Raw genomic sequence first — 18,014 nt, forward strand, 5'->3', positions numbered from 1 at the left:
TGGCACTCCAATATATTGGACATGCCCAATCCACCTCGTTCCAGATAAGCAGTTGGCTGGTGCCTCCTACACATTAGACTGTTGGCCGAACCCATCGTTTTCAGCCACTTTAGCCTGCATTAGGCCAATGTGTTAAGTCTTTGAAAGATCCAAAGGTCAAGTAGAAGACAACCCCATGTGAAGATGCCTTTGGAATCATTAATTTGCCACTGAGTTTTAAGTCTTTGATCCAGAAATAAACAATTAATCGGATTGAGAATATGTCCTGTGTGCTTATAGTTTTCTGTAAAGATGGAGGATGGTCTCTCAGAATAATTTCCTGTAGTAATTTCATGGAAACCTAATTCAACACAGCTTGGACGTAGTGTAATTTGGCATGAAGTTTAGCACTGGTCAACGGGAAAAGTTTAAGAATCCTTTGCCTTCATTATATATAGATTAACTTTAGTCATATGTTTGACCTACAATCACTACTTATCGCGCATCAATAGAATACTTGATAAGTGTCTGATTGCTGAGGATCCCACCGCCGGGACCCTCATAAATCACAAGAATGTGGGTCTGATGTCAACCATGCGTGTGAATGGGGCAGTATGAGGGGTGTCACTCCTTCTAAAGATTATTGGAGGGACGGAGTTAGCCGAGCGCTGTTCTCATATCGGTGGGACCACCAGTAATTCTGTTGATATGTAATAAGTTATATCTGTAGGACAACCAATTTAATGTAACATATATTCAACTGTTGAGGCAGGACAACTGGATAGTTAGCGTTTCCATGAAAAATGACATTAGAGGGGCTGTCCACTACTTTGATATTGAGGATAGGTCATAAATATAAGACGGATGAGGGTATGACACACTGCACCCCACAGATCAGCACCCAGATGTAAGCAATATACGGAGCAGAACATCACAGCACAATACACTATATAGTGCGCATTTCCAAGGCCTGCAGCTCATCGCCTATTCAATTCCCTGCCATTTCTAGGTCTTTACGGAGACACTTTTCTGACCATAAACTTCCATTAATTGCAGCCACTGTAAGGTGCTGCTTCACTGTCTATACGTCTAAAGGAAGCACACTACTACCTTAAATATGGCCACCCTATGGAATAAAAAATAAAATAGAAAAAAAAACATTTCACATAGACATTCCTCATAAAAGAAATGTGAAATGGAAAAGACACTTAAAAACAAATTCTTACAGCACTATTTTGCACTCACCTCCATAAGCTGCTTTAAAGTGTTATCACAAGCCCCAAGCTTTGCCATGGTGAAGGCCTGAGAGATGCTTAGTGGCGACATAAAAAGGTTTTCGACATCGGTCTTGGAGTCGGCTACAATTTTGAAGAGGTCCATAGCGAACCTGGAATTTGCCTTGGAGAGTTCCCAGACCCTAGGGTTAGTATTTTCAGGGATCTTCTCTGGAGGAGAGTCCTCCTTCTCCTGTTGTTCCTCCACTTCTACCACTTCCTTACGATAGATGCACATAGGGTTCAGAGGAATATCTTTGGGTTTAGCAATGCAAATATCAGGATATTGGGCGTGGGAAGAAACCAAGCCCAAAAGACTTAAGAGTAGTGCTGGAAGGAGATGCATGCCTACAATAAATGTGAGAAGACAGGCCATAAAACATTTACTAACTGCAGTATTATAGGAAAAAGGTCTTTCGTGAACTTTTATGCGATTGAATTTCCCAGATTTTCAGTTATTTCAGAGTAGGAAATTTAGGATAAATTGTTCTCATCTGACCGATGCCTTCAAACGTTCTCTTAAGTTGGATTTAGAATTGTAAAACTTTTATATACTGATATACACAATAGCACAATGCCATGGCCAAACTAGAGACCTGACATTTTCAACGCGTGGGTAGACATATCAATGGTGCAACCTGTGCATCTGCACAGGAGCCCAAGAGGTAAGGGGGCCCATATCCGTCTCCAAATCAGCCATCAGCTTCTGTTATAAACTAGTGGCCTGCAAAGGGCCCATATACTGTTCTTATACAGGAGCCTTTTTTGGGTGTCCATCACTCAATATAATACTTGGTTGCACACTTTCGAGAGTCCCTTTCTTGGTGCTGGAGCCCCCGGATGTCAGCTTTATATGGTGGAGGAAATTGGCCACTGCAGCGCCACCACAGCCCCTTATTCATGACATCAGCATTTTTTTTCCTTCAACATTCATAACCCATTATTTGACATTAGGGCCCAAGTGGAACCAATTGAGGAGGCAGTAGTGCCCACTGCATTGTCCATGCTCTGCCCAAGCAATCATTGGTCATCTCCGACCAACTTTCAGTACTGTGTTCTTAACCAATTGCAACAAAAATAGTGACAACCAAAGGTTAGATTTGCTTCTATCTGTGAATGAGTTTCTACACCTCGCCTAAAATCACTTTATAACCAGCCTAACCCAATACAGTAGCCACTGTAGGGGTTCATTATCTCTGATAGGCGTTCGGCATTAGGTGGCGTTCACACAAGCAATGCAGTTTTGGCCAAAATACACAGCTCAGCTAGCCCCAGCTCGGTCAAACAAAACAGCCATTGTCCATAGCACCCACTGATCCTTGCGGTTCTCTGCATGTGGCCTGTGCATTTAATCATAATCACATATGTCAGTGCAGACTCACTCAAACATTACAGTCCTTTCTCCCGAAGCAGACTTCATGCACAGAAGAGGCACGATCCCACCAGTTGTGGTATCCCCTTCAGCAGCTCCCAGCGCCAAACTAGTGTTCAACTCCGGGCACAGTTGACGCTGAATAGGCCGCAGCTTCCACACGGTTCTCTGCAGCTCTCATAAACAGACTGCTTAGCGCAGACTCCATTCATTGAGAGACTATAGCATGTCTCATTCAACTACATCTCACATTTTCGCTGATCACTCATCAGTAGCACACTTGACTCTGCTTCACCCAGCAGACTTGCGCACGTCTGGAGACCGTCATACACAGAATCCACTTCCTGATTCTTAGCAGAAAACACTACAGATGCATCCCTAATCAAGACTTGCAGAGCTGAAATTTAAAACCGTCCTTCCCAGCTATGGTACATATCACCCCCCTTTGCCCAAAACAGAGGGCTGGTTCCTATCTGCCAACCAAAAGTGCCAACATGTGCCGACAAGCCTACAGCCTGCAGTGATCCTCAACCTACTGAACAGCCGCACAGCCAGCTCTTCCCTCTCCTAGTGTATCCTCACCCACCCCCTGCAGACTGTGAGCCCTCGTGGGCAGGGTCCTCCCTCCTTATGTACTCGTGTGCCTTGTTATCTGCTCATGTTTAATGTATTTGTCTATATTTGCCCGTATTCACATGTAAAGCGCCATGGAATAAATGGCGCTATAAAAATGTATAATAATAATAATAACATGTGGTCACTCTACCAAAACTGAATATTTTCTCCCAGCTTCTGGAGAACACCATTCACACACCGCTCTGCTATCTACAGCTTACACACTGAGCTCTGCTACCTACACAAAATGCTCTGCTACTTACAGATTACATGCAATGCTCTGCTACCTGCAACATGCAGTCGGTCCAGTACTAAAAGAAAAGCAAACCAAACAATTGCACAAGTACCAACTGCTCTGCAAACACACAGCCTAGCAATGCTGTCACATCATAATACTGCAAACTCACTGCACACATGCACTGACGCTGGTATGAGCTCAGTACGCTACATCCTCCTCTATATCCAGTACAGCGAGGAAAGTCACCCTTCACATCGTGTACATCACCAGACGTCATGTGGCCTCATCGGCAGCATACTAGACTATTGGGTGCTACCATTTCAGCCCACAAATACCATAGCATGCAACAAGTCCTTGAACACTCCCACCTGGTGGGACACAGGACCACAGTGTGTGCGTATGTTGACCTGGGCTATGGGATAGTTCTTGGCATTGCTATTAATACACATTACCTCCACCCTAGGGACTAACACATACGGAAATGTGGCCCTTTCCAGGGTCACCAATCTTTCGGAGTCCAGAAGTTTTATCATTTGTACGCCGTTACACAGTCACCTGGAACACCTTATGTCCCCGCCAGGATGAGGAACAGCACTGTAAACAGGGTAGGCCGAGTAGGCCTGCGCCAGCCAATACTGCAGTCCACTGGACCCTGGCATTGTGGACCCTGTTTCTCCTCCACACAACTAGACTTTGAGATGGCTCCCAGCACTCCACCGAGCTGCATCAGTGATGCCATAACTCCGAGGCAATGTCAGCTCTCTGGCCAGAGAGCTCCTTCATGCTTCCAGACCATGACCCCAACGTTATAGCCTACATTATCCAGGACATTGAATCCTTATACTGCAATCGCCAGTTCGCTCTTCACACCCGCATCCACCAATTGTAGGGGGTTCCCGCTTTCCAGTAGGCATTAGGCAGCGTTCACACAGACAATGCACCTTTGGTCCAACCACGTGCAGTTTTTATTGCTTTGCCCAGCACCAAAACAGACCTGCAGAACCAGAATTTATGTCCTGTCTTGCCAACAAATACATTTTCTTTCCTCCCTGGCACCTATCCCTGTATCCCAATCCTAACTTCTCCTTAGGGCGGCCTCTATAATTCTGTTTTATTGGCATATCCATGCTTTATATTGCTTTTCTTATTTAACACCCTCTGACTACTGTACTTCCTTATACAGATACCGAGAGGGCGACTCAAGTCACCATTTTTTGGCTTTGCCTCATGCCACATTGAATAAGCTTCCATTGTTTTTAAAATGTGATATCTGATCAATGAACAAGGGAGGAATCCCTCGAGATCTAATCTAAAATGATGGTACTTCATGCCCTAAATATCCATGGTAATAGGCTAGATATAGGTTAGATATTTAGTTTTATATCCAACTGGACAATTCTCTTTCTTCCAACACTTTCTACACCGTAATATCCATTATACAAGGTGTCCCTAAAGTCTGGACACATAGGCAAAAATATATACACTACTCCCAAAAAGTTAGAGATCAGTGATGAGCGAGTATACTCGTTGCTCGGGTTTCCTGAGCACGCTCGGGTCGTCTCCGAGTATTTGTTAATGTTCGGAGATTAGGTTTTCATCGCCTCAGCTGAATGAGTTACAGCTATTAGCCAGCTTGATTACATGTGGGGATTCCCTAGCAACCAGGCAACCCCCACATGTACTCAGCCTGGCTAATAGCTGTAAATCATTCAACTGCGGCGATTAAAACTAAATCTCCGAGCAGTCATAAATACTCGGAGATCACACGAGCGTGCTCAGGAAAACCCGAGCAACGAGTACACTCGCTCATCACTATTAGAGATATTTGTTCTGCCCTGAAATTTTGTCCGAAATCCAAAGTACTGCAGTGCACAGTCACCAGGAAAGATCAAAGAGACCCAGCGCATGCGCCCATCAGTACTTTGCTCTGTCCTAGGCAGAGCAGAGAAGTACGCCTGCGCAGGAACGCAATGCCGGGGAGACTGTGTGGATGACATAGGGATACGTCATCCACACAAAGCCAGAAGGAAGGCATTACAAGACGAAGGGAGAAGCCGAACCAAGACCAGCGACACTCCTCGGATCAGACCACCCCGCAGGGGAGTATAATAAAGGTATTTTTCTTTTCTTGCAGGTCTAGTTGGGGGCATTTATACAGCTTTATATAATGCTATATATCAGGCCTGAAAGTTGGTGGCTGTATCCCATATAGGCCAAACCTGGTGACAGGTTCGCTTTAATGGCAAAATTTAGAACAGGTGTTTGATATGAATCGGCCTATACATTTTGGGGTTCAATTAGAATTGGTATTATTCAGTCCGCCACATCATGCCGTTCACATATGGACATCAAGAGACCAAGATGACATCTAACAATTGATCAACATAACCTCGCCATTACGAGGCTTCAAGCAGGATGTTCTCAAGACGGCTCAGTGGCCACTAAGCTTAGAGAGTCAGAGTCATCATGAGGTTGCAACAGAGATACAGAGTCTGGAAGAGTTACAGAAAGGCAGAGAAGTGGACATCCTTTGGCCACATCCCACACTGATGACCGCTTAATTGTGAACAATGCCCTTTGGACCCGGATGATGAATGCCACACAACTCCAGGTAAATGTAAGGGAGGTGAGAGGCACCCAAGTGTCACATCAGACCATTCAAAACCATTTACATCAGTGTGATCTGTATGCTAGACGACCTGCAAGGGTGCCTGACACACCACCCGGCACAGGCGTCATCGTCTGGGAACATCTACCTTGGGAAAGGAACCAGTGGGCCTCAGTGCTATTAACTGATGAAAGTCAATTCACGCTGAACAGAAATGATGGCAGTCAACGATATTGCAGACATCAAGGAGAGTGCAATGCATCAGCCACTGTTGTCCCCAGATAAGCCTTTTGTGGTGGTGGAGTTACAGTATGGGCAGGTGTGTCTAGTGTCTGTCTTAAGGTACCATCTCACAGTGGCACTTTGGTCACTACGACGGCACGATCCGTGACGCTCCAGCGTCGCTCTATTATCACTCCAGCATCGTAGACTGCGGTCACACTTCGCAATGCATTGGGCTGGAGCGATAATTTCATGACATATTTGCGATGTTGAAGTCGTACGTATCAAGCTCCTTCACCCATTACATCGTATACAATATCGTGCACACCTTTGTTACATGATGCGATCATGCCGCCACAGCGGGACACTTGACGACGAAAGAAAGTTTCAAACAATCTGCTACGACGTACGATTCTCAGCGGGGTCCCTGATCGCAGTAGCGTGTCAGACACAGCGAGATTGTGCCGTTGTTGCGACCAAAGTGCCACTGTGAGACGGTACCCTTACACTTTGTGAAAGATATAGTAACCAGCCAATACTACTTGAATAACAATTATTCCATTCATTGTGTCTTTGCACGAACAACACAGGCCAATTTCATCTTCATGGACAACAATGCTCCAGCTCGTCGAGGTTGCATCCTTAAGGAAAAGCTTGTGTTGACTAGGATACCTCAAATGGAGTGGAATGCACTTTATCCAGACCTAAATCCATGGAAAACCTATGGGATCAGTTGAGTCGTAGTGTAGAGACTCGTAACACTGTACCCCAGAACCTCAATAACCTAAGGGCCATCCTTCAAGAAGAGTAGGACACCATGCCTCAGCAGAGAATAACTCCACTTGTGAACAGCAGGAGACGTCGTCGTCAAGCTGTAATTGATGCTCAAGGCCACATGACAAGTTATTGAGAAAGTGTGACATTTTTTGGTGGGGTATACCCAGCACTGTTGTTGGCTTCAGTTTCAATAAATTGTTTGAAATGAGGAAATCATAATTAAATGCTTCTACTTAAATTAATGACTTTCATGATAAAATATCACTGTAGTGTCAACTTTAAGTTTTCCATAAATTTCGGCCGAAAGCCAAATATCCGTAACTTTTTGAGAGTAGCGTATTTTCAAGAAATTAAATTAAAATTTAATTCAATTGGAATATTAGCTTCTTCAATATGATGTCCATCATTAGCAATACAAAGGTTGATGCGTTTTGCTAAATTCTATTATAATTAAATTAATTTAAATTATATACAACAAAAACTTGGTGGCGCAAAATATCAATATGCTAAAAATCCCTGCAGCGACACCAACAGACCTCCACAAATAGTCTGTAAAAATATATGTAAAAACTGTAAAACCAACGTATACACCTAAGTGCATACAGGTACGCGCTGGGTGTTAGCAATACAACCGTTACCAAATGACCTAAATGACAATCTGCAACGGTGCAATAAGGGTCATATGCAATCGAATAAATAACACTGTGACATAGATAGCAGTCCACTGGAGAAAATAAAGTGCAAGAGTGTATCTACGTCTTCCTACCTCCGGTAATAGGTCCTTGAAGCACAGCAGGGCTGAAGTAATGCCGATATGACTCCAGAAAGTCTCCCCGTGTCCTTCCAATAGATAAGGAGAAAATCCAAGACGAATAACTGCCAACATGCAGGGAAAAAGTCCATGCAGGACCTGCGTGACATAACCAGTCACGTGACCGCTTACCCGGACCCGCAAGTGAAAAAAAGAGAGATACGGAGTGCTGTGAGATCAATCAAACCAACGCGTTGGTTTGATTGATCTCACAGCACTCCGTATCTCTCTTTTTTTCACTTGCGGGTCCGGGTAAGCGGTCACGTGACTGGTTACGTCACGCAGGTCCTGCGCACCGCTTTCACTACACGCGGCGGCGTTCTGATTTCATCGGACCACGCTATTATCCGGAGATCTGCTTTAGGTGGCTGCTACCGGCCGGAGCAGCCACCCGTCTTGGACTTTTTCCCTGCATGTTGGCAGTTATTCGTCTTGGATTTTCTCCTTATCTATTGGAAGGACACGGGGAGACTTTCTGGAGTCATATCGGCATAACTTCAGCCCTGCTGTGCTTCAAGGACCTATTACCGGAGGTAGGAAGACGTAGATACACTCTTGCACTTTATTTTCTCCAGTGGACTGCTATCTATGTCACAGTGTTATTTATTCGATTGCATATGACCCTTATTGCACCGTTGCAGATTGTCATTTAGGTCATTTGGTAACGGTTGTATTGCTAACACCCAGCGCGTACCTGTATGCACTTAGGTGTATACGTTGGTTTTACAGTTTTTACATAATTTAAATTATAGTTCATTCCTGTGCGTCCAGACATTAGAGATACCCTGTACAAAGGACTGAAGTGACCTCGGTAATTATAGATACAGGTAGGAACGTTTTTTTTATGGACCTGACAAGACTAAAATCCAATAAACATGATGTCCTATATTTGTTCATGCAATGAGCAACCAAACAATCCCAACTCCAGAGATACAAACAAGCTGAAGTTTCTTAGGCCAATTTCATATTTTAATTGTTACGAGTGCTATCTTTTATTTTTACAGATAGACCACGGACCCATTACAATGACCATGCTTCATCACATTTCCATTTTTATTTATTTTTTTACAATTGCAAAAAAAAAATAAAAAAAATGGAGACATCTTGCACTTTGATCTGTTTTGCGGATGAATCTCCTCAATGCAAGTTAAGAAGCTAAGAATTTTTGTTTTCTATACGTGGAAAATAGATGCACCACGAATTGTAAAAACTGACATACGACCAAAAGTACCGCAAGTCCAATGCATTCAAAATATTATGGGAAGAAAAATTATCTAGGCAGCTGGCCTTAGTTTGTGATTCGATGACCCTGTATTGCTCCTTGGGGCCCTTTTTACCACATGTGAAAATGCTACCTTTCTTTGCCGTGTTTTTTTTATTCAGGTTTTGGCAATATGCAATTGCAGTTTACCCTGACTCTTGAGTTATTATGGTGCACATTTACTGCAGAGTTTTTTTGGTTGTTTTTCTTTTTCATGCATTTTTTTTTTAGTGCAAAACCACTGGAAGTCTCTGTGCAGAAGGAAATTTTGAGGTGTTATGGAGCAGAAACTGAACGAAAAACTCTCCAAATCTCAAAACTCCTCAACAAACTTGGAGTTTCAGCTCAGTTTCTACGTGCACATAGAAGTCTTCTGGACAGATCTGGGAGAAACTGCCGAGAAAAGGGTCACAAGTAAAAATTTTTGTGCAATTTCACGTTGCAAAAAAGTTGTGACGTTTCAATGCCCTTTACGCCAGAATTTTTGCAAAATTGCTTTGATGAATTGAAACCATTGAAACATCCGGGCAGATCTACTGGACTTGGAAACTCTCCATTGTGACAAGAAATACTTAAGATACCGTTCTATTCTTTGGGTGAAGGAAAGTCCCAATGTTCCTAGATTTAAAGATTTGACTTGGAAATTTACTTATTTTTCTATACTCTCCATATACTGAACATGTCCAATATAAATACACTGCCATGTTGTGCATACAAGTAATGACATTTGTGATATGTACGAGGCCCATGTAATACATTATCTTGCTATCTCTCTGGATTTCCTCTGTGTTTGAGATTCTCCTCACAATTAAAGAAGAAAAAAAAAAAAATCAGCATCCTACGACATATTACCCTGAGTGAGTGCTGCAGTGACAGCTCAAGTGCCTATATGAACTCCCTCGTGATGGTCTTTAAAAAAAAAAAAAAAAAAAGTGCAATGATATTTGCATTAGGCAGCCAAAGTGGCAGCAATCACAACCAAGGGCGCAGTGAAACGGTTGTATAAATCGGACAAGATCGCAGAGCAGTGCACAGACTGGTCGGCAGCTCATCGGAGAGCAGTGCACGGACTGGTCGGCAGCTCATCGGAGAGCAGTGCACGGACTGGTCGGCAGCTCATCGGAAAGCAGGGCACAGACTGGTCGGCAGCTCATCGGAGAGCAGTGCACGGACTGGTCGGCAGCTCATCGGAGAGCAGTGCACAGACTGGTCGGCAGCTCATCGGAAAGCAGTGCACAGACTGGCCGGCAGCTCATCGAAGAGCAGTGCACGGACTAGTCGGCAGCTCATCGGAAAGCCGTGCACGGACTGGTCGGCAGCTCATCGGAAAGCAGTGCACAGACTGGCCGGCAGCTCATCGAAGAGCAGTGCACGGACTGGTCGGCAACTCATCAGAGAGCAGTGCACGGACTGGTTGGCAGCTCATCGGAAATCAGTGCACAGACTGGCCGGCAGCTCATCGGAAAGCAGTGCACAGACTGGCGGCCGGCAGCTCATCGAAGAGCAGTGCACGGACTGGTCGGCAACTCATTAGAGAGCAGTGCACGGACTGGTCGGCAGCTCATCGGAAAGCAGTGCACGGACTGGTCGGCAGCTCATCGGAAAGCAGTGCACGGACTGGTCGGCAGCTTATCGGAGAGCAGTGCACGGACTGGTCGGCAGCTCATCGGAGAGCAGTGCACGGACTGGTCGGCAGCTCATCGGAAAGCAGTACACAGACTGGCTGGCAGCTCATCGGAAATCAGTGCACAGACTGGCTGGCTGCTCATCGGAAAGCAGTGCACAGACTGGCCGGCAGCTCATCGAAGAGCAGTGCACGGACTGGTCGGCAACTCATCAGAAAGCAGTGCACGGACTGGTCGGCAGCTCATCGGAGAGCAGTGCATGGACTGGTCGGCAGCTCATCGGAGAGCAGTGCACGGACTGGTCGGCAGCTCATCGGAGAGCAGTGCACGGACTGGCCGGCAGCTCATCGGAAATCAGTGCACAGACTGGCTGGCAGCTCATCGGAAATCAGTGCACAGACTGGCTGGCAGCTCATCGGAAAGCAGTGCACAGACTGGCCGGCAGCTCATCGAAGAGCAGTGCACGGACTGGTCGGCAACTCATCAGAAAGCAGTGCACGGACTGGTCGGCAGCTCATCGGAAATCAGTGCACAGACTGGCCGGCAGCTCATCGGAAAGCAGTGCACAGACTGGCCGGCAGCTCATCGAAGAGCAGTGCACGGACTGGTCGGCAGCTCATCGGAGAGCAGTGCACGGACTGGTCGGCAACTCATCAGAGAGCAGTGCATGGACTGGTCGGCAGCTCATCAGAAAGCAGTGCACGGACTGGTCGGCAGCTCATTGGAAAGCAGTGCACGGACTAGTCTGCAGCTCATTGGAGAGCAGTGCACGGTCTGGCCGGCAGCTCATCGGAGAGCAGTGCACGGTCTGGCCGGCAGCTCTCCTCACCCGTGGGTGACAGCTTTATGTATTTCTTTGCAGCCGTCACACACGGCTCTGAAGAGCCGCCGGCCAGTCCATGCATTACATTCCGATCTCGGTCCAATTTATACAAGTCTGACTGAGTCCTTAGGCGGGTATAAAAACTATAAAAAATATAGGCATAAAAACCTGAATCCCCACTATTTCTACCAAAAGTAAACTTCAATCACTAGGTGATTCCATGACCTATGTTTGGGTCAATAATATAAGTCCGGGTTTTGTGTCTTTATAAAACCCTATATGATGTATAGAGCCGTGACTTTGGCGGCTGGTAAGGCTTCATGTGCCAATTTCCATTTTTAGGCTCAATATATTGGTGTAAATGTTGACAGCAGCCATAGAATGGCACGAATTTCAAAGCCCTGTGCACAATTTGAGCCATGTCAGACAACTATGTTACCCTCTACTACTGATAGATTTTCCCCATAGTGTTGGAATTCCTACATTACGGACCTGTCTGTCTGGTGCTGAAGGGGTGTGATGAGTATGTGGCGCATTTTTGATATTGCAGCATTGCCTGCATCAATTAGTTCAATTACCAGAATAAAGGTGGATATTATCCGCGCTGCTGAATAGAAGCCAGACGTAAATCCAAGCATGATGAAATAAAACGTGGTGGTTTATTCAACGCGTTTCGAGGTACAGAGTGATTCTTCATCAGGAAATAACCACATGTAGAAATTCAACAAATAAAATGGATATTTACAGCAAAAAAAATTTGCACGCTGTGGTTCAAAACAGAAAAAAAAAAAAAAACACCAAAGGTCAATGACCGCAGCAGTTTAAAAAAAAAATGCACAAAAATATGCAGTGGGAAAAAAACGCACCTAATACTAATCGTGAGGGTCCTGAGAATGAGGAGCCTCGATCAATCACATTCCCCATAGAGGGTTATCGAGCATTAACCCTTAAAACAATAAATAATCATGAAACCAATATGAAACCTAATCCCTTATATACATATATATATAAAACAACTTAAAAAAATAATTTTTACCTCTTTTTTTTTTGTTCTTCCTTCCGCTCTTCAGTGATTGTCTTTGTGTTGTGGAAGACAAAATACCCAATGTCCCCGCAGCCCAGGTACTGAACGTCCTACTCCCCCGGGGTCAGGGACACGGGGTGAAAAGGTGCATGACCAACCAGTTGAAATCTTAATCTGAGCTTTACTCTTTACTTTGGGTGGGAATTATTTTTAACTCTTTTGTTTCCACACAATCTACCTATATAATCTTGCAAAACACCAGGAAATCGCTCCACAAACAATAATATATTTTACGTCAATCTCTAAAATACACAGGAAAGTAGTGTCAATATTTTTAGTATTATATATAGCACACTATAATAATATACTATATGTTATATTAATATAGCATACAATACGGTAAAAGAAAAAAATATATATATACCCTGCATGGAGTGTTTAAGAGACAGAGGAGGGCAGTTGCCCATGGCAACCAGTCAGTTTGCAGCTTTCATTTGTGAAGGGGTTTCTTAAAAATGAACCGTTGAATCCGATTGGTCGCTCAGTCCTCTTATCCTTTGCACCTATTTTGATTAATCTGCTCCCTCAGCATTCCGTAATAATAGCTCCATATGCCTAGTATTTAGTTCAGAGGTTTATAGAACTACTTTATTCTATGAAATAAAAAAGGAAAACAAATGTGGCATTTCTTCTACTGGTAAATACGAGTTTGCCAACAAGTGGATTTCGATGTAAGAGCATTCCTCCATGTTTCCACATCCCAGTCCTAATAATATTAGAAAAAACTAACACAACTGCAGATAAACCAGAGCACAAGACGCATTTAGGACACGATTCTTGCAGTGCAGTAGAAAGCCGGATGTGAACATGCCCTTAATAATGAGGAGGCCAGTAACATGACAAGTTTACTTAGCTGTGATTTCCACATCCCATCGGCCAGTGACCGTGTAAATAACGCCATAGCTCGGCCTGGTTACTCAATAACAGAGGCAATCTGAAGGGGAGTGCACAGGGGGTCTCCTCCACCCAACTATCCTAATGGCTGTTCTGTGATCCTGTCTAACTGCACACCTTTTAGAAAGGATGGGGGCTCATTAATACCCAGAATGTAAAAAAACAAACACACACACACACACACACACACACACACACACACACAAAACACTATTCCAGAGGGCCCAAAATATAAGAACGCCATCTCATATAAGTGGTTTCAATTGGGGGTTAGGCAAGATCTAGAGGTGCTATGTGCCCTAACAACCAACCTTAAAGGGAGGCCCTACACCAATCCCAAGAACGGGAGCTCAGAACAACGCCATGTAAATGGGGCAGTAGTAGTCGATCACACGCACCTCCTCTTTATTCACTCGCTGTCAGAAGACAGCGGCATTTAAATGGAACGGGTGCTGGTGCTCGCACGCACCAGCTCCCATCGGCCACCTGCGATGTGATGGCGGAGGACCGATGGGTTACTATGACTGCTGAAGACCTCCGTCGCTGTCATTGTGGTTGTTGTGAAATATGTATATATCTATATGTGTGTAGTGACGCATGTCTAAAGGTACCGTTACACTAAACGATTTACCAACGATCACGACCAGCGATACGACCTGGCCGTGATCGTTGGTAAGTTGTTGTCTGGTCGCTGGAGAGCTGTCACACAGACAGCTCTCTCCAGCGACCAACGATGCCGAAGTCACCGGGTAACCAGGGTAAACATCGGGTTACTAAGAGCAGGGCCGCGCTTAGTAACTTGATGTTTACCCTGGTTACCATTGTAAAAGTAAAACAAAAAACAAAACACTACATACTTACATTCCTGTCGCGTCCCCCAGCGTCAGCTTCCCTGCACTGTGTAAGTGCTGGCCGGAAAGCAGAGCGGTGACGTCACGGCTGTGCTCTGCTTTACGGCCGGTCGGCGCTGACACTGGGGGACGCAGGGAAGCTGACGCTGAAGGACGTGACAGGAATGTAAGTATGTAATGTTTTTTTTTTTTTTACTTTTACAATGGAAACCAGGGTAAACATCGGGTTACTAAGCGCGGCCCTGCGCTTAGTAACCCGATGTTTACCCTGGTTACCAGTGAAGACATCACTGAATCGGCGTCACACACGCTAATTCAGCGATGTCAGCGGGTGATCCAGCGACGAAATAAAGTCCTGATCATTCCCCAGCGACCAAGGATCTCCCAGCAGGGGCCTGATCGTTGGTCGCTGTCACGCATAACGATTTTGTTAACGATATCGTTGCTACGTCACAAAAAGCAACGATATCGTTATGTGTGACGGTACCTTAAGGCTATGTGTAACTAGCAGTAGTTGAACATCTGTCCTGAAACTGCAGGCCTCACAAAGGTCACAGCATACATATCTTGAGAAGGCAGACTACTGTCTCCACTCTCGCCAGGGGGTCGTGCTGGGAACCAAGAAAAAGGGAAACATTTGACGCCTCCTAGCTCTTGGAAGAGAGATGTTAATTACGGCCTGATAGTATCTCTGTGAGAACTTTTACACAGGGAATCTCAGAGCAAATATATTCATTGGGAGGCGCAGCCATGGTCCAATCAAAAACAAGCAATTATGATATTAACCTGAGGGGCTGGTCTAGAAATCTGACCTCCAGAGTAAAGCTATAAATTAGGCCTGTATACATAGAATCGTGTTCACATGTGAGGGCAGCTGATGTGTTCCACCAACTCCATATTGACCCCCCTCGGAGCAGAAAGACCAAAGTTAGACATTTCTAAGTTTTCTCCTGTTTATTTTATAATGTTTTGCATATCTGTATGTCTTTTTATTATCATTTTTATACCTTTTTCTTACTGAATCTTTTTTTGTATTAAAGCATAAAACTTTAACAAGTTGAACCTTGAATGTTCTAAAAGAATCCATAGCCTTAAACTGTATGATCCGTATGGGTGGTAGACAGTATTAGTAATTTCCAGGACTCATCGCCCGTGTATTCAGTGAGTGGTGGCAGTGTGTATGAGCGGGTGTGTGACCTGGGTCGTTGTGCGATTCATACTCCCATTACAGCATAGGACAGAGGTTGAATGCTGGACAGAGAGGGGAAATAGACTAACCCTTGCAGGCACAAGCCTAAGTCACGTGCTGAGAGCAAGTACGTGACAAATTAGTGACACCACGGACTGGGATCCGTGACAGTGGTACTCCTGTGAAGTTCTGCCGTAGGCTGAGCTCCATAGACCACCGATATTTTCACTACATACTGCAATACTATAGTATTGCAGTATACAGTATGAATGATCAAACAATCTAAGGAGACTAAAAAAATAATGTAAAAAAAAATAAAAGAAAAAAGGTTTTAAAGATATAAAAAATATAACAAAAAAAGTTAAAAATAAAAGGAAATAAAATAAAAAAAATTTGGTATGGCTATTTGGCATGGCTGCATTCGTAAACGTCTGATCTATTAAAACATGAAATTAATTAAACCAATCAATAAACTCCAAAGAGAAATAAGACCAAAAAAAAAAGAATTGCGTTTTTTGGTCCCTTCACTAAAAAAATGTAATAAGTAAGCAATCAAAGCATCATATGTACGCAAAAGTGATGTCAATAAAAACTTCAGCTCACTGCATAAAAAACAAGTTCTTACTCAGCCCCGTTAATAGAAAAAGGATTTTTGGTACTCACCATAAAATCTCTTTCTTGGAGCCTTAATTGGGGGACACAGGTAACCACGGGTGTATGCTGCTGTCGCTAGGAGGCGGACACTAGGCAAAAAAAGGAAAACGGCTCCTCCTCCGCAGTATACACCCACCGACAGGTACAAAGTACCTCAGTTAGTGCTAAAGCAGTAGGAGAAGCAACCAAAACGCAACCTATGTGCCAACCCAACAACATAGGCACTTAGGCCCAAAAGTGGTACAAACAATTAGGGAGGGTGCTGTGTCCCCCAATGAAGGCTCCAAGAAAAAGATTTTACAGCGAGTACCAAAAATCCTTCTTTCTTTATCGCTTCATTGGGCGACACAGGTAACCATGGGATGTCCGAAAGCAGTCCTCAAGTGTGGGAACAGAAAAAATGCGAAGAAAAAAAAACAGACTTAGGTCGGCCGGTACGTAGCCGCGTGCAGCACCTTCCCTCCTAGGCCTGCATCAGACGAGACATGAGTATGAACCCTTTAAAACCTCGCAAAGGTGTGCACAGATGACCAGGTCACGACCTTGCAATCTGTAAAGTCCAGGCCTGGTGACAAACTGCCCAGGAAGGAGTTCTCCTAGGAATGGACCAGAGAGGGACATAGAGAAGGAAGGACAATGTCTTCAGTAATGTGAAATGAAAAGACCACCTTAGGTAGAAAGGAAGGAACAGGTCTGATAACTACCTTGTCCTGATTTGGAATTAGAAAAGGAGAATAGCAGGATAATGCCGCTAACTCAGAAACTCCCCTGATGGCCGTAATGGCAACTTCCCATGACAGAAGAGAAAACAGAATGTCCTGAATGGGCTAAAAAAAATGAGTGCACCAAGAAGGTTAAGATCCCATGGATCTATCCTCACACCACTGTAAAGGTACCGTCACACTTAGCGACGCTACAGCGATACCGACAACGATCCGGATCGCTGCAGCGTCGCTGTTTGGTCGCTGGAGAGCTGTCACACAGACAGCTCTCCAGCAACCAACTATGCGAAGTCCCCTGGTAACCGGGGTAAACATCGGGTTACTAAGCGCAGGGCCGCGCTTAGTAACCCGATGTTTACCCTGGTTACCAGTGTAAATGTAAAAAAAAAAAAAAAACAGTACATACTTACATTCCAGTGTCTGTCCCCCGGCGCTGTGCTTCTCTGCACTGTGTAAGCGCCAACGATGCCGGTAACCAGGGTAGACATCGGGTAACTAAGCGCAGGGCCGCGCTTAGTAACCTGATGTTTACCCTGGTTACCATCCCAAAAGTAAAAAAAACAAACACTACATACTTACCTACCGCTGTCTGTCCTCCAGCGCTGTGCTCTGCACTCCTCCTGTACTGTCTGTGTGAGCACAGCGGCCGGAAAGCAGAGCGGTGACGTCACCGCTCTGCTTTCCGGCTGACCGACGCTCACAGCCAGTACAGGAGGAGTGCAGAGCACAGCGCTGGAGGACAGACGGCTGTAGGTAAGTATGTAGTGTTTGTTTTTTTTACTTTTAGGATGGTAACCAGGGTAAACATCGGGTTACTAAGCGCGGCCCTGCGCTTAGTTACCCGATGTTTACCCTGGTTACCAGTGAAGACATCGCTGAATCGGTGTCACACACGCCGATTCAGCGATGTCTGCGGGGAGTCCAGCGACCAAATAAAGTTCTGGACTTTCTTCCCCGACCAGCGACAGCACAGCAGGGGCCTGATCGCTGCTGCCTGTCACACTGGACGATATCG

General features: G+C 44.9%; 1 protein-coding gene across 3 annotated transcripts in view; it reads right to left on the reverse strand.

Annotated features, from left to right (window-relative positions):
• The window catches only part of SERPINC1 (serpin family C member 1), a 28,656-nt gene extending 15,916 nt beyond the window's left edge, over positions 1–12,740 (reverse strand). Inside the window, exons 1-2 of one of the 3 annotated variants that reach the window (XM_069736550.1) lie at positions 12,642–12,740; positions 1,225–1,601 (exon numbers count right to left, since the gene is read on the reverse strand). In XM_069736550.1, the coding sequence (XP_069592651.1) occupies positions 1,225–1,599 (375 nt within the window). In that variant the 5' untranslated portion in view covers positions 1,600–1,601; positions 12,642–12,740. Of the gene's footprint in view, positions 1–1,224; positions 1,764–2,635; positions 2,712–12,641 lie in introns of those variants that run through there. The other 2 variants (XM_069736551.1, XM_069736549.1) reach the window with 2 other exon arrangements.
• Positions 12,741–18,014: the final 5,274 nt, after the last annotated feature.

The sequence above is a fragment of the Ranitomeya imitator genome, chromosome 8 (genome assembly GCF_032444005.1).
Source record: "Ranitomeya imitator isolate aRanImi1 chromosome 8, aRanImi1.pri, whole genome shotgun sequence".
In the NCBI taxonomy this organism is placed as follows: Eukaryota; Metazoa; Chordata; class Amphibia; order Anura; family Dendrobatidae; genus Ranitomeya; species Ranitomeya imitator.